At 39.2% G+C, this 17,566-nt stretch overlaps 1 protein-coding gene across 19 annotated transcripts in view; it reads right to left on the reverse strand.

Moving 5' to 3' along the window:
• Positions 1-368: 368 nt before the first annotated feature.
• TRERF1 (transcriptional regulating factor 1) overlaps positions 369-17,566 on the reverse strand; it is a 334,655-nt gene continuing 317,457 nt past the window's right edge. For all 19 annotated transcript variants that reach the window (XM_072642154.1, XM_072642161.1, XM_072642162.1 and 16 more), the window contains 2 exons: positions 13,167-13,375; positions 369-3,902 (listed from right to left, as the gene is read on the reverse strand). In XM_072642154.1, coding sequence (XP_072498255.1) covers positions 3,584-3,902; positions 13,167-13,375 — 528 coding nt within the window. In that variant the 3' untranslated portion in view covers positions 369-3,583. The remainder of the gene's footprint in view (positions 3,903-13,166; positions 13,376-17,566) is intronic.

Consider the following 17,566-nt stretch of genomic DNA (forward strand, 5'->3'; position numbering starts at 1 on the left):
GTGTTTTAAGTTCTCTCTCTGAAAATCCATCAAAATGTTAAGGAGTTATCATTTCTTTAAGTGTGGCATCTCCAAAAATACTATGGTCCTTTCTTTTAAATTACAAAAACCCATATTCAGGTTAAAAAAAAATTTAGAACCCCTACCTTTTAAGGAATGCACCTTTTTAAAGGATCAGTCCATAAAGCATTTTATTTGTTACATAAGATGTTTATATATAACTTTGCTTTCCAACCTCAAGCTTAAAAAATAAAAGCAACCCATAGCCATTTAAAAGAATTTTGGCTTGCCTTAACAAAAGCAGAAAAATATCAAGGAACATCTTTAGCAAAATGTAATTATAAAATTCACTAGAAAACACTGTTCTGTTTTGGCTGAAATGAGACATAAAGTTCTTTATTTTTTCTTTCTTTAAAAAAAACACACACAAACACAACACATCACAAAAGGAAATACTATGAATATGTCATACAAAGCGCTTTGGCAATGTACCAAGTATACTGCATGCTGGGAAAATACAGCCAAACACACCAAAGGTCATGAAATCAAACTCAAAAATGGCACAAACCCGAATAAATTACATCCAGCAAGGAGAAGGCATGCAAGCGAGCCGTTGAGAACAGAACATTAGGAAGTAATAACAGGAACCGAACGTAACCACAGCTTTAAAATGTTGTTTTCCTTTTTAATACATTAAACTTTTTTTTCAAAAATACTCTTCTTTACAATAGAACTCCTAGAAAATATTTACACCCTTCTGCTAATAAAATATAACAGCAGTTAAATATATCTGAAAATAAGATGGGCTTTTTTTTTCCATAAAATATATCTGTTAACTTTTTCTGTACAAGCTTTCTCAAAGAGGACTAGATTCACCGGAGAAAACATCTGAGAGTAAACAGCAACCTTGTTGAAGACATTAACCATTAAAAGTGAAAAAGTGTTGTTTATTGGGGTTTTTTTTTAAGGGGGAAGAAGCCAAAACAAGATATCGATGCAGGCAGAATATTTTTTTTTTCCTTAATGAAAAATAAAAGTAGAAAGGTAAGTGCATTCTTTTAATATGAATTTGATTCTTTTATGTATAAATGATCAGGAAATACCAATTCAGGAACTGGACCCATCTGTCTGTGAGGGGAGAATTCTTTGGTTATTTAAACATCAACAGAATTATGTGGAACTAAGAGGAAAGTTAAATAAAATTGTGCCTTCTGAGTTCTGTCTCTTTAATGTTGAAAACTGGGACATGTGGGTCATCTTCTAAATAGAAGGAATGCCCTCACTGTCTTTCTGTATGTTTTATTTGACAGACAGACTTTCAGATCCCAGAGACTGCTGTGACCTTGGACCCAGAAACAGGGCCACCCTTGAACCATCCTACTAGACACCTGGGGCTCTATTCACACAAGGGCATGACTGGCCTGGAGGTATCAGTTGGTCCAACCATGACACCCATGACATGAACGGTCCTGGGTTGAATAGTTTTGTAATGGTTTTACAACATGGGGAGACTGCCAGAAATCCCTCAACACATGCAAGGGAAAAAAAGTTCATTTAAAAGATGCATGAAATCTGAGGCTTCAAAACCCATCTGAAATGGCAATGAATGACATACAACTATACATATATATTTTAAGCAGAGGGAGAGGGAAACTAGGAAATTCCATTTTTTTTAAAAAGCACAATTGATCGAAACAAGGCTCATTTGTTCATTTGCTTATAACTGTCATTATGCTCTGAGGCTTTTGTGCATAAGCCAGGAATGAGGACAAGCTGCCTGTGTGATAAAAGACCTTGGCTGGCTTTTCCTTGGGGGGGGGGGGGGAAGGAGTGTTGAAAGGCCACTATGAAAAGTGGCCAGGTTCTTCTCTTCTGAAACCCCCTTACTCTCTCTCTCTAATCCTATTCAATGCCAAGGGGGGGTACATTACCCACTGGATCAGCACAAGGAACCAAGGACCTCAGAAATAAAGAATGAGAGAAGATGGGTGGGAAGAAAGAAGGCCAGACAACTCTAAAAAGGTTGAAAAAGTCACATGGCATTCACTTTACAGTGGTTGTCTGTGAGAACACTGTTGCCTACCAGATTGGGTCCCAATCCTGGAACGTCCCTAGTTTCCCCAGGTATAGTGGAAGACGATCTGTCTTGTCTGAAGTGGAAAAGTATCTGAGCTATATAAACTATTTGTAAAAGAATTGACGATTTATTACTTTCAAGTATGCACAGTAACACTGCTGTCAGGGTCAAGGGAAGGGGGAGCCCAGCTGCGTCTTGAGAGAACCCCAAAAATTACTTTAGTAAATCATTCCTACTAAGCATATTCTGGGTCTGAATGGTAGAACACTGTGGCCAAAGGGGTGTAGTGGAATCACCATGGACCTTCTTCACTCAATATTTCCCTAGTTTATGACCTAGTTGGCTTGGCAAAGCCTTTCCCTATCCTATAGATAGTGTAGAGGTAAACTTCAGTCCAGCATCTGTGAGTCCAAGCTAAATCCTAATGAGTTTTCACAGTACTTCTAAATGGTCTTGTTTTGGGCTCCTCTGTTGAGTGTGAACAGTGGTACTAAAAGGAATATGAACCTATCAGCTACCTTGTTCTACAAAGAAAAGTCTGTTTCCTAAGACAACTCCTCACCTTAGCAAGTCCACTACTCTCTCCCCCTCTCTACAAATGGAAGAACTCCCAACCTGCTATATCAGTATACCTCGTACTTCTAGTAGGCATGTAGCCTGCGATTCCCCTCACCCCTTCTAACACCACAGTAGCTGTCACCAGTGAGGTCAGAGTCACCAAATGTGGCCCTCCTAACAAGCAGCATTTTAATCCCAAGTGGGCTCCACCCACAGAAGCATCAGCTCTGTTCTCCCACCTGGGGGAATGGTAAACTACTGCCTTATTAAGAACCCTGATGGAGAGAAGCCTGAGAATACATAGCACTTTGATTCCTGTAAAGAGAACCACCATTTACAAGAAAGGCAGTGTGAAGATGGGCCTTCATTCACATTGGCTTAACTTATCCAAGGATGTGTATGAAGGAACAATGACAAAAAAGGGCCCTTATTGCCCAATTTACTACCACTGCATCCAGTTGCAAAGATGCAATGGGACAGTGGAACATGGACTCTTGCAAATGCCTGGAAAAGCATGGCCTGAGTCTCCCCACCTAAATCTGTAGTGCCCTCCAGGGACATGAGAAGCTTTGGGTAAAGAGTGAACTTGATGCCTGAGACTTGAGATCTTTCCCATGAAACATCTTGGGAGGGAAATGGAGATGGAAAGATCAGGCCCACCTTCACTAGCCGTCAGGAGTGAACTCATGAGTACATAACCCAGATGAAACATTTCTTAAAGATAATCTGTGCCAATTATTTATTTCCCTCCCACCCCCCTCAAAAAAAAAATTTTTTTAAAAAAAGGGAAAAAATAAAGATTTTTCGGTTTTTTTTGGACCTGAATAAAAAGAACTCCTTTAAAACAGGTAGTTTAAAATGGTTACAAATAATGCAGACAGTCATGGATTCCTGACCAGTAAGAAGAGTGCCAAGGGTCCCAATTGTCTCTCAGGGAGATAGAATTCTTTACAGTTCTGTGTCACCCTGCAGCAGAGTGGCGTCATCGTCCAAGAGGAGGTCTGTGTCCACAACTTCAGTCTCTTGGATGACATCTCCCAACTCCTGGACGACATCATCACTGAGAATGTCAACATCCTCCACATGTTTTATTAAATTCAGATGGTCCAGGGGAATCAACCCGGGTCCCACTGGCCCAGTAGTCCTTTCAATAGCGGCTGCCATTTCAGCGGCGACCGCAGCTTTCTGAGCTTTTTGCCTCTGCTGTTCCTCCTGTTGTCTATGTGTCTTCATGTGAGCATTACGGCTTTTGATCTTGAAAAACACCCTGTGATACAAGGCAGACACAGACAGGCTAATGAGGCTCACAAAGAGATTAGGTTTTTCCATATCGCCCCTTTTCTCAGCCGAGAGGAAGGAGAATTAAAAAAAATAATAATTATACTTTAAATTTTACCATTCATTTTTTAAAATTTTGAGTTCCAAATTTTCTCCTTCCCTCCAACCCCTCCCCCAACCATTAAGAAGGCAAGCATTATGATATCAATTATACATGAAGTCATGCAAAATTTATTTCCATATAACACATCTATGTTACCAAAAAAAGAAAAAGGCAAGAGAAATAAAATGCCAGAGTTCATCAATTCTCTCTTTGGAGGTGGGTAGCATTTTTTTCAAAATGGGTCCTTTGGAATTGTCTTGGATTACAGTATTGATAAGAACAGCTAAGCCTTTCACAGTTGATCGTTGTTACTGTATACAGTGTTTTCCTGGTTCTGCTGGCTTCACTTTTCATCAATTCATAGATGTCTTTCCCAGATTTTCTGAAACCACTCTCCTTCTCCCCCACTATTTTTTATAATACAATAGTATTCCATCACATCATACACCACAACTTGTATAGCCATTCTCCAGGCAGGAGGAACGGTGAGAAGAATACTGTATCTGTTATAAGGCCATAGATCAAGAGGTGGAATGGGACCTCACAGACTTAGGGAGGTTAACTGGCCTGAAAAGTATAACAGAAAACACACTAGCTGGACAATCAGAGGACCTATATACTAACATCCTACCTTTGTCACCTAGGGCAAAGCACCTCCCTGGACTTTGGTTCCCTCATATAAAAAATGAGGAAGCTGGAGTATGTGCTGGAGACTCTGAGGTCTCTTCTAGCTTTTGATATATGATCTCAAGGATCAGAGATGGAATTTGAGCCTGTGGCCTACTGACTCCAGATCTCATGTTATTTTTGCCATATTATCTTGCTGGTATTGTATATGTGATGAATATAGTAATTGTTTTTGCTTGTTTTCCTCTTTGTTATAAGAGAGTAGCCAATAACAAAAGGGTAGGGAGTTAATTCAAAATTGACAGGGTTGTCTAAAGAGGCATCAATAAGGCATCTTCTTTTAAAAATTTTTTTTGTTTTTAAAGATTAGATTTTCCCAACACTCAGTACATGAAGTGTTGCCTTACAATCTTGGAATCCTACAGTGTTGGAGCTGAAGGAGGTAGATCAGAAATCTAATTCTATCCTCTTCACAAAGCAGGAAACTGAAGCCCAAAGAGCCTCTGTACATTTCTAGGGGCACATGAGTAGTCAATAGAAGAGCTGAGTCTAGAACCCAGGGATATTTCTACTCTACCACAGCTGCCTCTACAGATGGAGAGCATCTCTAGATCCTCCTTTGTGATGGTGGGGGGAGGTGTTTAAAAGGCTCTCTATTTCTGAGCTCTGAAGCGTCTTCCCCCTCCCCCCTTTTCTTAATATGCCTCCGCTTTCCTTGCTTTCCCTGTAGACAAAGCAGTAGATGTACAGGAAATGATGGGGCTAAAATGTATTGGGAATCATGGAGGTGTCATCCAGAATCAGGGCTGATTCTGTGTTCAGGGTACATGGTGGTAACGACGTTACGTTGGAGACCAAAATGAAGGGCATATAACCACTTGAAAGTCAAAAATAAGGTTTTTGGATCGTGCCACTAAAACTGTCCTTTGTCCCCATCTGGAAGGCTAAGAAGAGCTAAGAGGAGGAAAAGAAGAGACAATAGTCCAGTCAAGGCCACTATATATCTGCCATGTAAGGAAAAAAAGTATTAGGAATACGAGTCCTATCTGAAGTGCTAATGTGATATCAACAGTACCAGAACTGTAATAGACATTGACTCCAAGTACTGACTTATCTAAAATATAAAAACAAAGACAAAAAATGAAAGAAAATCAGACAGAATGCATTTGTTTGATTCTACTCTGTTAAATGCTAAGAGATCCAGGTAAGATTTTATTCCTTATTTTTGTAAGTTTATTTGATTATTTGTCTTTATTGATGGCAGTACCATGGACAGAGTACTGGACTTGATGTCAGGAAGACCTGGGTTCACATCCCACCTCTGATACTCACTAACAACATGACCATCATATTCTCTGAGCCTCAGTTTCCTCATCTGTAAGATGGAGAAAATGAAACCTACACAGAATTATTTGGGAGACTCAAATGAGAAAACAAAGGTAAAAGCATGTTGCAAACTTTAACGCTATTATTTTGAGGCAGGCCTATGATTTTAACAAGTGTAGGGAAATCTCTCAATATGGAAACTCCCTCATGGATAGAGATCAACAACTCAGACTATAACTTCTCATATCTTGGAGAGCTGCCAAAAGTACTGAAACTTGCCTCTTGTGACAAAACCAGTATACGGCACAGATAAGACTTGAGCCCAGGTCTTCCTGACTCCAAAGCTGGCTTTATCCTTTACATCATACTGCCTTCTCCATTATTATCATTCTTTTAGTTATAATAAACACTTCAGATAGAAAATATGACCTGCCTCCAGCCATCAAGACATTTGCCCCTTTTAGAGAAAAACAGGTCCAAACCTAGGAGTCCTTCTCAGTGCACTGAGGTCATTCAAATAAAGATTCCACTTTGACAGTCGTTACTATAGCGTAGAAAGCTACCACCTTAGACATAATTCATGGCTATTTTCTGTCCTTTACCTTTCAGTCCTCAGTGATGGGGGAAAACAGCAGCAATAACGAAAAGGTTGCTTTGCTACAGAGATGACAAATTCAATCCAGTCTCAAAGTAACAGACATCATAAAGTAAAGGTCATAGTTAATAATGAAAGTTAGCATTTACAGAGTGCTTTAAGGTGTGAAAAGTACTTTACAAACATCATCACATCTGATCCTCACAACAAACGTGGGTGGTAGGTACTATTAATATCTTTACTTAATATAAGAGCAAACTGAGGTAGACAGAGGTTAAATGACTTGCCCAGGGTCACAGAGCTAGTAAGTGTCTAAGACTGGATTTGAACTCTGATTTTACTAGCTCTGAGTTCAATGCACAGTAGATAGAGCACTGAACTTGAAATCAGGGAGACTTATCTTCACAAGTTCAAATCCAGCCTTAGATACCTACTAGCTATGTGACCCTGGGAAGTCACTTCACCCTGTTTGCCTCAGTTTCTTGTCAGTGAAATGAGTTGGAGAAGGAAATGGAAAACCACTCCAGTATCTTTGCAAAGAAAATCCCAAAATGGAGTCACAAAGAGTTGGACATGACTGAAACAACTCAACAATCTAGCTGCCTTTAGTTAAATTCAGTCATATGCTATGAGAAACATATGAAGACCTGCATGGACTGACCCAGATTGGAGAAAGCAAAACCAGAAAAACAATATGCACAATAATATAAACGAAAATCATGTTAACAGGAAGGTGAACTCATTATTCATAATGAATATCTTGGTCTCAGAATATAGTTCATAATTCCTTCAGGGAATTATGGGCATAAAATGTTTATGTTCTTAGACATAGTCATCTTATCAGTAGGTTTTTACTTACTTGGTATTTGTTACAAGGGAAGTGTGTTTGTGTTGGGGAAATGAGTGATATAAAAGAAAATAATGAAAAAGTTAACTTTTTTAAATAAAAAAAGAAAGAATAGGTCAACTCTATTTATTTGGACAGGGTTACTAATTGGTAGTTCTACAAAATGTGGTTCATTTAGTTAATTTTGATTTTTAGCAAACTAATTGACAATGCCTTCTGCAATTCTTGCGTAAAGGGTGGAGAAATGCAGCTAGATTCCAGCAATGGTAGGCAGAATTAGCCAACTGGCTGGACCCAAAATGCCATCATTAATGGCAATAGTCCAGCTTAGGAGCTGTCCAGTGGAGTGTCCTTCCTAGTGATCTGAGCTTGATCCTACTCTGTTTACCATTTCTATCAATGATTAAGATAAATACACAGATGGCAGGGTGATCAGAAGATCTGTAGATGGCACAAACCTGAGAACTATAGCTAACACGTAAGATGACAAATTTGAGGTTCCATATCTTGACAAGATAGAACACTGCACCAATTTTAAAAGGATGAAATTTAATGGGTCAAATGTAAAGTTGTACATATTGTTTCCAAAATAATAAACCTGACATAGGGTCACAGGGTTAGACAGAAGTTTGTATGAAAAAAGCTAGGATTTTTTAGCATACTGTAAGCTTAATAAGTCAAATGAGAGAGATGTCCTCTAAGATACCTTAGGTTGCACCTAAGAAAGGTGTATACTGTCTAGGACTATGGAGTTTGGCTATACACTGTGCCCTGCTCTGACCACATCTATATTCTACTCTAGGTGCTATATTTTAGGAAGGACCTTGATAAACTGAAGATCAATGGATAGGGCAGCAAGAATGGCGAAGGCCCTGAAAGAACTGGGAATTTTTAGCCAGAAGGCTAGAAGAATGTGGGAAAGGGGACACATAATAAATGCTTCCACACATCTGAAGTGCTGTCACATGGAAGAAGAGGTAGACTTAATCTGCTTAGTTCTATTGGACAGAATGAGGAAAACTGGGTGGAAACTGCAGAGGCAGATTAAGGCTTGAAGTAATTCCTAATAATTCTAGCTATCCAAAAGTGGAGAGGGGCTCCCCTACAAGGCAGTAGTACTATCCTGAGCACTGTGGAGCAAGGAAATTCTTAATTTCTACCACTTTTATCTCCTTGCCTCTTGTCCTCCCTACCACTCCCTCTACTCCCATTTCTTTGTTGAGTATTTTCCTTGAATGGCTGGTTCTCACAGACCTATAATAGGGCTTTCTACTTTCATGACTAGGTGGTCTATGGGAACTCTTGTGAAGTTACACATGATGACTTGAGTAGACATAGATGGGTTGCAGCATGAATGGAAAATAAAAAGCCCAAGGCTCATCCAGCCCAAGTCCTCTCCTGTGATTTTCCCACTCATACCAAATCTGGAGTCAGGTTGGGCTGCTTCTGACTCTGACTGAAGAGGTCCACTCTTGTAATCACATCCATATCCCCTGAGACTCCTCTCCCTGTCAGGGTACATGTAACACCAAACTGCTGCCTGGGATCAGGTTTAAAATCCAACAGACCCAGGAACACATATTCTCATTGTTCTTTTTGGCACCAACATCCAGAAGTCAGGGATGTAACCCAAACATACCTGTCTCTCTCTTAATAACTTATGATGAAACTATCTCTTTGAATTCATTTCAAGCCCTCTGTGGTCTGCTGCAGTTCTTAAATGATACTTTCTCATGGGAGTAACAAATTCCATGGGTTAACTCACAAAGAAATACCCTATGCCTTTTCATTTACCCCCAAAACTAACCTCCTTCACAACTCTCAAGGAGGGACCTGGTGCTAGGGTGTCCTGAGTTGTGCGTTCCCCTCAACCCTCCATGATTTCTAGTATGGCATTCAAGGACCTCAACAATCTGTAGCCTCCTTACCTTTCTAATCTTATCACGGACTACACTGATCTAACCTAAGTCACACTCAGAACTTCAAAGATCCTGGACTCCTTACAAGGCCTGCCTGTTCCTGCCTCCAAGCTCTGTTTCTATAGTTCTTTATGCCTGAAAAATTCTGTCCTCATTCATTCCAAGCCTACCCTCACCACTGCCTATTACAATAATCCTTCAAGGCCAAATTCAAACTCCTCCCTAAGCCCCTCAATGAAATCTTCCTGGATCCTTTAGTCAGTAGCAATGAGCTTTCCTTCTTCTGAACAGGAGCCCTTTTACCTTCTGCATTCAGGATGCCTTACATTCTACTATAATACATCTATCTACCAGTTTTATTTCACCACTATTAGATTAATGAGAGCAAGAACTTCAGTTTATTAGTCCTTACCTTTTTCTTGGAGTCTACCATAATGCTCTGTGTATAATTAAGGTTAGTTGACAATGAACAAAACTGAGTGATATTTAATAATAATGATCAAGCAAGACCCTAAAGAAGACACAAGACAAGGAACCTCCTCATTAATTCAGACATTTATAAATATTTATATAACTTTTTATATTTATATAAAACATATTGCACCTACCATGTGCCAGGCACTGTGCTAAGCCCTTTACAATTACTACCTCATTTGTTCCTCACAAGAATCCTGCAAGGTAGGTACTACTATTATCTCCATTTTACAGTTGAGGAAGCTGAGGCAAACAAAGGTTACATGACTTGCCTAAGATGACACAACTAGTATGCTTCTGAGGCTGAATTTGAACTCAGAACTTCCTGCTTCAGGTCCTATTATGCAACCACATGGGATTGTAGAACACTGACAGTACTATCAGAGACAGCCAATGCATTGGTTGGTTTTGTAAAACTGCTATTTTTTAAAAAAAAAATATTTGTCATCACAGGGCAGAGACAAGATGGTAGAGTAGAAGCACAGACTTGCTAGAGCTCTCCCCTCAAGTCCAGCCAAATACCTGTAAAAAATGACTCTAAATAAATTCTGGAGCTACAGAACCCACAGAAAGATGGAGTGAAGCAAACCTACAGCCAAGACAGTGCGGAAGGTCAACAGGAAGCATCTATCGTGGCACGCTGGAATGCAGTTCAGCTGCGGGCTGCGCCAGCACAGATGGGACCTGAGCAGGCCTAAGGGGAACTGAATCTCTGGAACCTGTAGTGGTTTCCAGACTTCACAACCCCAAAATGTGGAGGGCAAATTGAAATGTCAGTGGAAAAAACCTGTGACACCTGTGTGAAAGAGTAGCACATGAAAGAATAGCATGGTCCTGCTCCAGCCCCAGGGAGGTGAAGTGGGTGGCAGAGCCCATAGCAGGAGCAGCAGAGGCAGCAGTAGAGGCTGTTTCTGGAGCTCTAGGCCCACAGATTGTGGAGGGAGTCGGGCAGCTGATAGTATACCTCCCCAACCCCAATGGAAGCAGAGAACTACCTTGACAAAGAATTAAAAAGTCAAGTAAATGGCTGGGGAAACGGGCAAAAACCAGAAAAGGAATCAGATTTTGGAATCTTACTTTGGTGACAAGGACAAAACATGCAAACAGAAGACATCAAAGTCAAAGCTCCTCCATCCAAAGCCTCCAAGAAAAATATGAATTGGTCTCAGGGCATAGAAGAGCTCAAAAAGGATTTTGAAAATCAAGTAAGGGAAGTAAAGCAAAAATTAGGAAGAGAAATGAAAGTAATGCAAGAAAATCATGAGAACAGAGTCAGCTGCTTGTTAAAGGGGACCCAAAAAATGATAAAGAAAATAACACCTTAAAAAATAGACTAACCCAAATGGCAAAAGAGACCCAAAAAGTCAATGAGGAGAAAAATGCCCTAAAAAGCAGAATTGACCAGTTGTGGAGGTCCAAAAGCTCACTGAAGAAAATAATTCCTTAAAGATTAGAATGAAGCAAATGGAAGCTAATGACTTTATGAAAAACCCAGAAATAATAAAACAAAACCAAAGAAAAACAGCAGACAATGTGAAATATCCCACTGGAAAAACAACTGACCTGGAAAATAGATCCAGGAGAGACAATGTAAAAATTATGGGACTACCTGAAAGCCATGATCAAAAAAAGAGCCCTAGATATCATCTTTCAAGAAATTATCAAGGAAAACTGCCCTGAGATCCTAGAACCAGAGAGGAAAACAGATATTGAAAGAATCTATCGATCATCTCCTAAAAGTGATCCCCAAAGGAAAACTCCTAAAAATATTGTAGCCAAATTCCAGAGCTCCCAGATCAAGGAGAAAATATTGCAAGGAGCCAGAAAGAAACAATTTGAGTATTGTGGAAATACAATCAGGATAACACAATATCTAGCAGCTTCTATATCAAGGGATTAGAGAGCATGGAATATGATATTCTGGAGGTCACAGGAGGTAGGATTAAAACCAAGAAGAACCTACTCAGCAAAACTGAGTATAATACTTCATGGGAAAAAATGGACATTCAATGAAATAGAAGACTTTCAAGCATTCTTGATCAAAAGACCAAAGCTGAATAGAAAATTTGACTTTCAAATTCAAGAATCAAGAGAAGCATGAAAAGGTAAACAGGAAAGAGAAATCATAAGGCACTTACTAAAGTTGAACTGTTTACATTCCTACAAGGAAAGATAATATTTGTAACTTGTGAGACTTTTCTCAATATTTTCTCAATACTCAATAAGGTAGTTGGAGGGATTATATACATATAGACAGAGGGCACAGGGTGAGTTGAATAGGAAGGGATGATATCTAAAAAAAATAAAATTAAGGGGTGAGAGGAATATTTTGGGAGGAGAAAGGGAGAAACAGAGTAGGGTAAATTATTTCTCACATAAAAGAGGCAAGAAAAAGCTTTTTCAATGGAGGGGAAGAAGGGAGAGGTGAGAGGGAAAGAGTGAACCTTATTCTCATCAGATTTGGCTTAAAGAGGGAATAACATGAACACTCAATTTGGTATGAAAATCTATCTTACACTACAGGAAAGTAGTGGGGAAGGGCATAAGTGGGGGGTAGGGCGTATGATAGAAGGGAGGGCAAATGGGAGGAAGGGGTAATTAGAAGTAAATACTTTTGAGGAGGAACAAAAAAGAAAATAGAATAAATGGGGGACAGGATAGGATGGAGGGAAATGTAGTTAGTCTTTCACATCATGACTGTTACGGAAGTGTTTTGCGTAACTACACATGTATAACCTATATAGAATTGTGTGCCTTCTCAGTGGGGATGGGTGGGGAGGGAGAGAGAGAAGTTGGAACTCAAAAGTTTTAAAAACGAATGTTAAAAATTGTTTTTACATACAAGGGAAATAAGACCTACAAGCAACGGGGTACAAAAATCTATCTTGCCCTACAAGAAAATAGAGGGGAAGGGAATGAGAGAAGCAAGGGGTGTGATAGAAAGGAGGGCAGATTGGGGCAAGGAGTAATTGGAATGCATGATGTCTTGGGATGGACAGAGGTGAGAGATGGGGAGAAAATTTGGAATTCAAAATCTTCTGGAAGTGAAAGTTGAAAACTAAAAATTAATTAATTAATTAAAAAAAAAAACTTCCCATGCAAGATGGCCTACTGGTTATGAAGAGGGAAGGAGGTATCTATCTAGAAATGAATGTAAAGGAAGAACAAATGGCATTAATAAAAATTTTAGAAACAAAATTTGAGAAGAATATTTGCTGACTTCAAATGTGAGCCTGACTCAGCCTTCCTCTTTCCTGGCTGAAGAGCGCCCACCACTTTCTTAATCTAGGATCTTACTGAAAAATGAGAACCGAATCCAGCACAATGAGAGAATTTAATCTGTTGAGCCTAGTCTTACTTACTTCCCACACTCCTTGCACGGGAAGACAGTGGTTGGGTCAGTCTCACCACTTGCAGTGCTATGTGCTGGTGAGCTCTTCACAGAACAGTAACCACTATGGGCACCTTGTTTCTGCTTTGTAGAGGGAACCGAGCACCGGGCTTTGGCCACCTGGTTTGTACCACCATGGATGCGGGCATGGCCATTCAGTGCTTGCCGGGAGCTGAACACCTGGGTAAGAAAGAGAGCGTATATAACATCTACAATCCTGAAAATAATGTTAATAATTATTAAAAGTAAAAGTGAATATTGGAGGAAAATGCAGGGTTTCCTAGGAACACCTTTAGATGAGGAAGGCTTTGGAAAGGGCTGGAATTTATTCTTTTCCAGAAGGGGGTTGAGAAGTCTTTGCTCCCTTCTCACACATCTTCTCTCACTCAGGACCAGAGACAACACCCTGGAAGTTCCCCAACCCTTCTAACTCTTTCATCTCCAAAAGCTCTGCCCTGGGACCCTGCTGACCACAGTAGTGACTGCTTCCCCCATGCAGGGCCCCAAGCATGTAGAGACTTTCCATCTTCTCTTAAGACAGGGAGATTTTAACCCAATTATCCTTTGAATTTTCACCATAAAGGTCTGTTGTACTGATTAGGGATTGCACCCCATCTGACCAATAATTTCAGGCTACCGGCCATGCTTCACTTGATTCCCTATTCCCTGTCCATTTTCTCTCCTGCCATCATGCCTGCTTCCAGCTCTTAGAATCATGATCAAATCAACCCTGTTACTGCTGCTGGGAGGTATATGTCAATGGACTCCCCTATATCTCCACTAATCATTCCTGTAGCCTATACCAAAGTCCCCCCCTTTTTTTTTTTGGCCATCACTTCCTATGAATATTGTCTCCTCCTATTAGAATGTAAGCTCTTTTAGCCTTGTAGTTTCCTGACAGAGAGGTGATATACTTAGGGTACAGAATGAGACATGCATATTTTTGTATATAGCCAACAAGGAATTTGTCTTGTTTTACCATACATATTTGTTACAAGAATTTCTTTTTTTTTTAAATTACATTAGATTGTAAGGCAAGGACTGTCTTTTGCCCCTTTTTGTAACCCCAGTTCTTAACATAGTGCTGTGCATATAGTATGTGCTTAATAAACATTTATTGATTGAAAAATAAAGACCATAAGCGATAAGAACATATGGGGGTAAAGACTGTCTTGTTCTGTATCTGTATCCCAAGGCTTTGCACATGGTGAACACTTAATAAATGCTTTTTTAATCATTTAGAGGGCTTTAAAGGTTGCAAAGTACATTACACACATGATCTCATTTGATCCCTCTGTTAGATTTAAAAGTAGGTCAGTATCTCATAGCTGGTGATAAGTCAGTCACAGCCTCCATCCCTGAATGGGAGGGAAAGCTGATAAGATGATACCCTGGCTCCATGAAGTTTTTAATCATTGAAAAAATGTCACTTCGGGAGGTATTTCTGACAAGAGCAAAGAAAACAAAGGAGAAACATACCCACTCAAAATTTTACCATAAAAACACTAGGGAAAATTCCCAGAAAACATCTAGTTTCTAAAAAAAAAAAGTCACAGAGATTAAAATTTAAAGCCTCGCCATCCATGACAGATTTGACATCTGAATGTATAGATAAGGAAATAATAAAAAATAAATGATATTTTCAAAATACAAATTGTCAGTAAACACTTGAAAAAATACTCAACCTCATTAGTAATTAAACATGCAAATTAAAACACCTCTAAGGTGCCACCACACACCTCTCAAGTTGGCAAAATATTATTAGAAGCAACAAAACAACGCTGAAGGGACTGCAGAGGAACACAAAAACTCACTCAGTGCTGCTTTACAAATGAAGACTATTACTAGAGAGTAGTCTAAGTATACACAAGCATAAAAATAATCACACCCCTTGACAACTTCTATAGGTGAGACTATCTCCTCAACTTGTTATGTGTGTGTATAAATACACAAGAGCTCTCTCTGCTTAGACTGTTGTATGTAACATATAGGTAATCACACAATCAAATGTATGTATTCATGTACCTGTGGCAAGTGTGTACACACACACACACACACACACCTAGAAACATCTTTAATGTCCAATAATGGTGTAATGGTTGTGGACATATTAGTGGAATGGAATCTGTTTAGTTGTTTCACTTGTGCCTGACTTTGTGACTCTATTACGGGTTTGCTTGACAAAGATACTGGAGGGGCTTGCTGTTTCCTTCTCCAGTGCATTTAAGAACAGCAAATATGAGAAACAAACAAATCTCGAAAAACCTTTATGAAATAATGTAAAGCAAACAAAGCAGGACCAGAAGAATGGAATACACACTAATGACATCCATATAAAAGGAAAAAAATGACTGGTCAAAGAATCTTAATATTTAGAAGTGGCTGAAAAATGCCTTATGCAATGAAATTTATTTAAATGTAAATCATTATTATAAAAACATAGTTGGTGTATGAAGGTCCAGGGTTAAGTTTTTAAGTTTTTAATAAAACAGTTACTTTTTCTTAAAAAGAAAAAATTCATCATCTCAGAATCAAATTGCAGAGCACTAAAAGATCTCTATGAGAATTCCAGGTCAATGAATATTAAAGACAGATACAGGATCTTGATATTTTAGTCTTTGTTTCCAAGTCTCTCATCTTTTTAATTTTTAATAACACAACTGAGAGAGTAAGTATGGTGTACTTGAACTGAAATCCAGAAGTTATTTAGTCAAGAGTCTGACTCTGCCATGGGGTTTTCTTGGCAAAGATATTGGAGTGCTTTGCCATTTCCTTCTCCAGTGCATCCTCATTTTACAGATGAGGAACTCAGACAAATAGGGGTTAGGTGACTTGCCCAGGGTTGTACAGCTTTTAAGTGTCTGAGGTTGGATTTGAATTCAGATCTTCTTGACTCCAGACCTAATGCTCTATCCACTGCACTACCTAGCTGCCCAGTCTAGAACATCTGAGTTCCAATCTTACCTCAGATGTTTACTCCATCTTCTGTTACCTTAGAGAAGTCATTTAGGTTCTCTGGGCCTCAATTTTTTCACCTGTAAAATAAGGGGGCTGAACTAGATAACTTCTAAAGATTCCTTTGAGCACTAAATCTATAATCCTATGTCCTCTCATTGACATGAATTGAGTGAGATTCTGGATTAGTATTTCAATAAGAATTTACTCTGGAGGGATATGCAGTTGCTTCTAGCAAGAAACTAGGTTTTATTATATGCAGGAAACCTCATCATCCTGTGAAGGATACAAGCTAGGGGAGATGCTCAGTTCCTCACACAGTACAGAGAGGGAGCAACCTCCAATTCCGGGAGATGTGGAATGGGCCTCTACCTTAAGGAAATCTGATTTAGGAAAATACTCTTAATTCAGACTAATGGTCAGGCCCAAGGGTGGCAGGGGAGGGGGTGAGGAGGAGAAGGAGATGAAGGAGTGAAGGAATCACTCTTCAATCACTAACATTTAAAAAAATAAGACCAGTCTTATTAGTTTTAAATAGTAAGATACTTATAGCACCACAGTTAGGCATTCAGAGTAACTCAAACCAAGCTAACAGTGCTCAGTTAGAGATCCTTTGGGAACCTGCTTTAAGGAACAATTGTGAATGTCATATTCATTTTATGCGTAATAAATGGTACTAGATAGGAAATCTGCTCTGTCAAATGGTACACACACGGACACACACAGACACACCCACACACCCATCCACCCACACCCCACCCCCCCACACACACACACCCACACACACACACCTTCTTCTGATCTTGTTTATAGCACTCTTTGGCTTAGAAAATTAATTTTTTTGGGCGGGGGGGGGGACGTATACAGGGTCAAAGAACATTGCCACCAAGTCTGTCTCAATTTTAACAAATCTGAAATTAACAGGATTCAAAACTCCCAAATACTACACACACACACACACACACACACACACACACACATACAAGCATGTAAATACATTTTTAGATATACATACATGTATAATATAAATATATACATGCATGCATATATACTGCATATAATAAAATCATGCACAATTTTATTACATGTACATATAGTGTGTATCATCATATTTCATTTATCTATCTCTCCATCAGAATATCCCTATTCCTATATATATATATATATACACACAAATATAGGGGGAAAAAAAATATAGGAAAACCCAGACTTATAACCCAGAAAAACTAGGGAGTGAGAATTCCCATTATACTTTATAAAAAAGGGTGTTTTTCCAGTTTTCCTTAATATATGTAACTCCCCTTATGCAATTAAATGTATATAGCCAGGTGGTAGAGTGGATACAGTACCAGGAAGTCAGGAAGTCCTAGAGTCAGGAAGACCTTAGTTCAAATCTAGCCAGCTGTGTGACCCTGA

The sequence above is a fragment of the Notamacropus eugenii genome, chromosome 2 (assembly GCF_028372415.1).
Source record: "Notamacropus eugenii isolate mMacEug1 chromosome 2, mMacEug1.pri_v2, whole genome shotgun sequence".
Taxonomy (NCBI): domain Eukaryota; kingdom Metazoa; phylum Chordata; class Mammalia; order Diprotodontia; family Macropodidae; genus Notamacropus; species Notamacropus eugenii.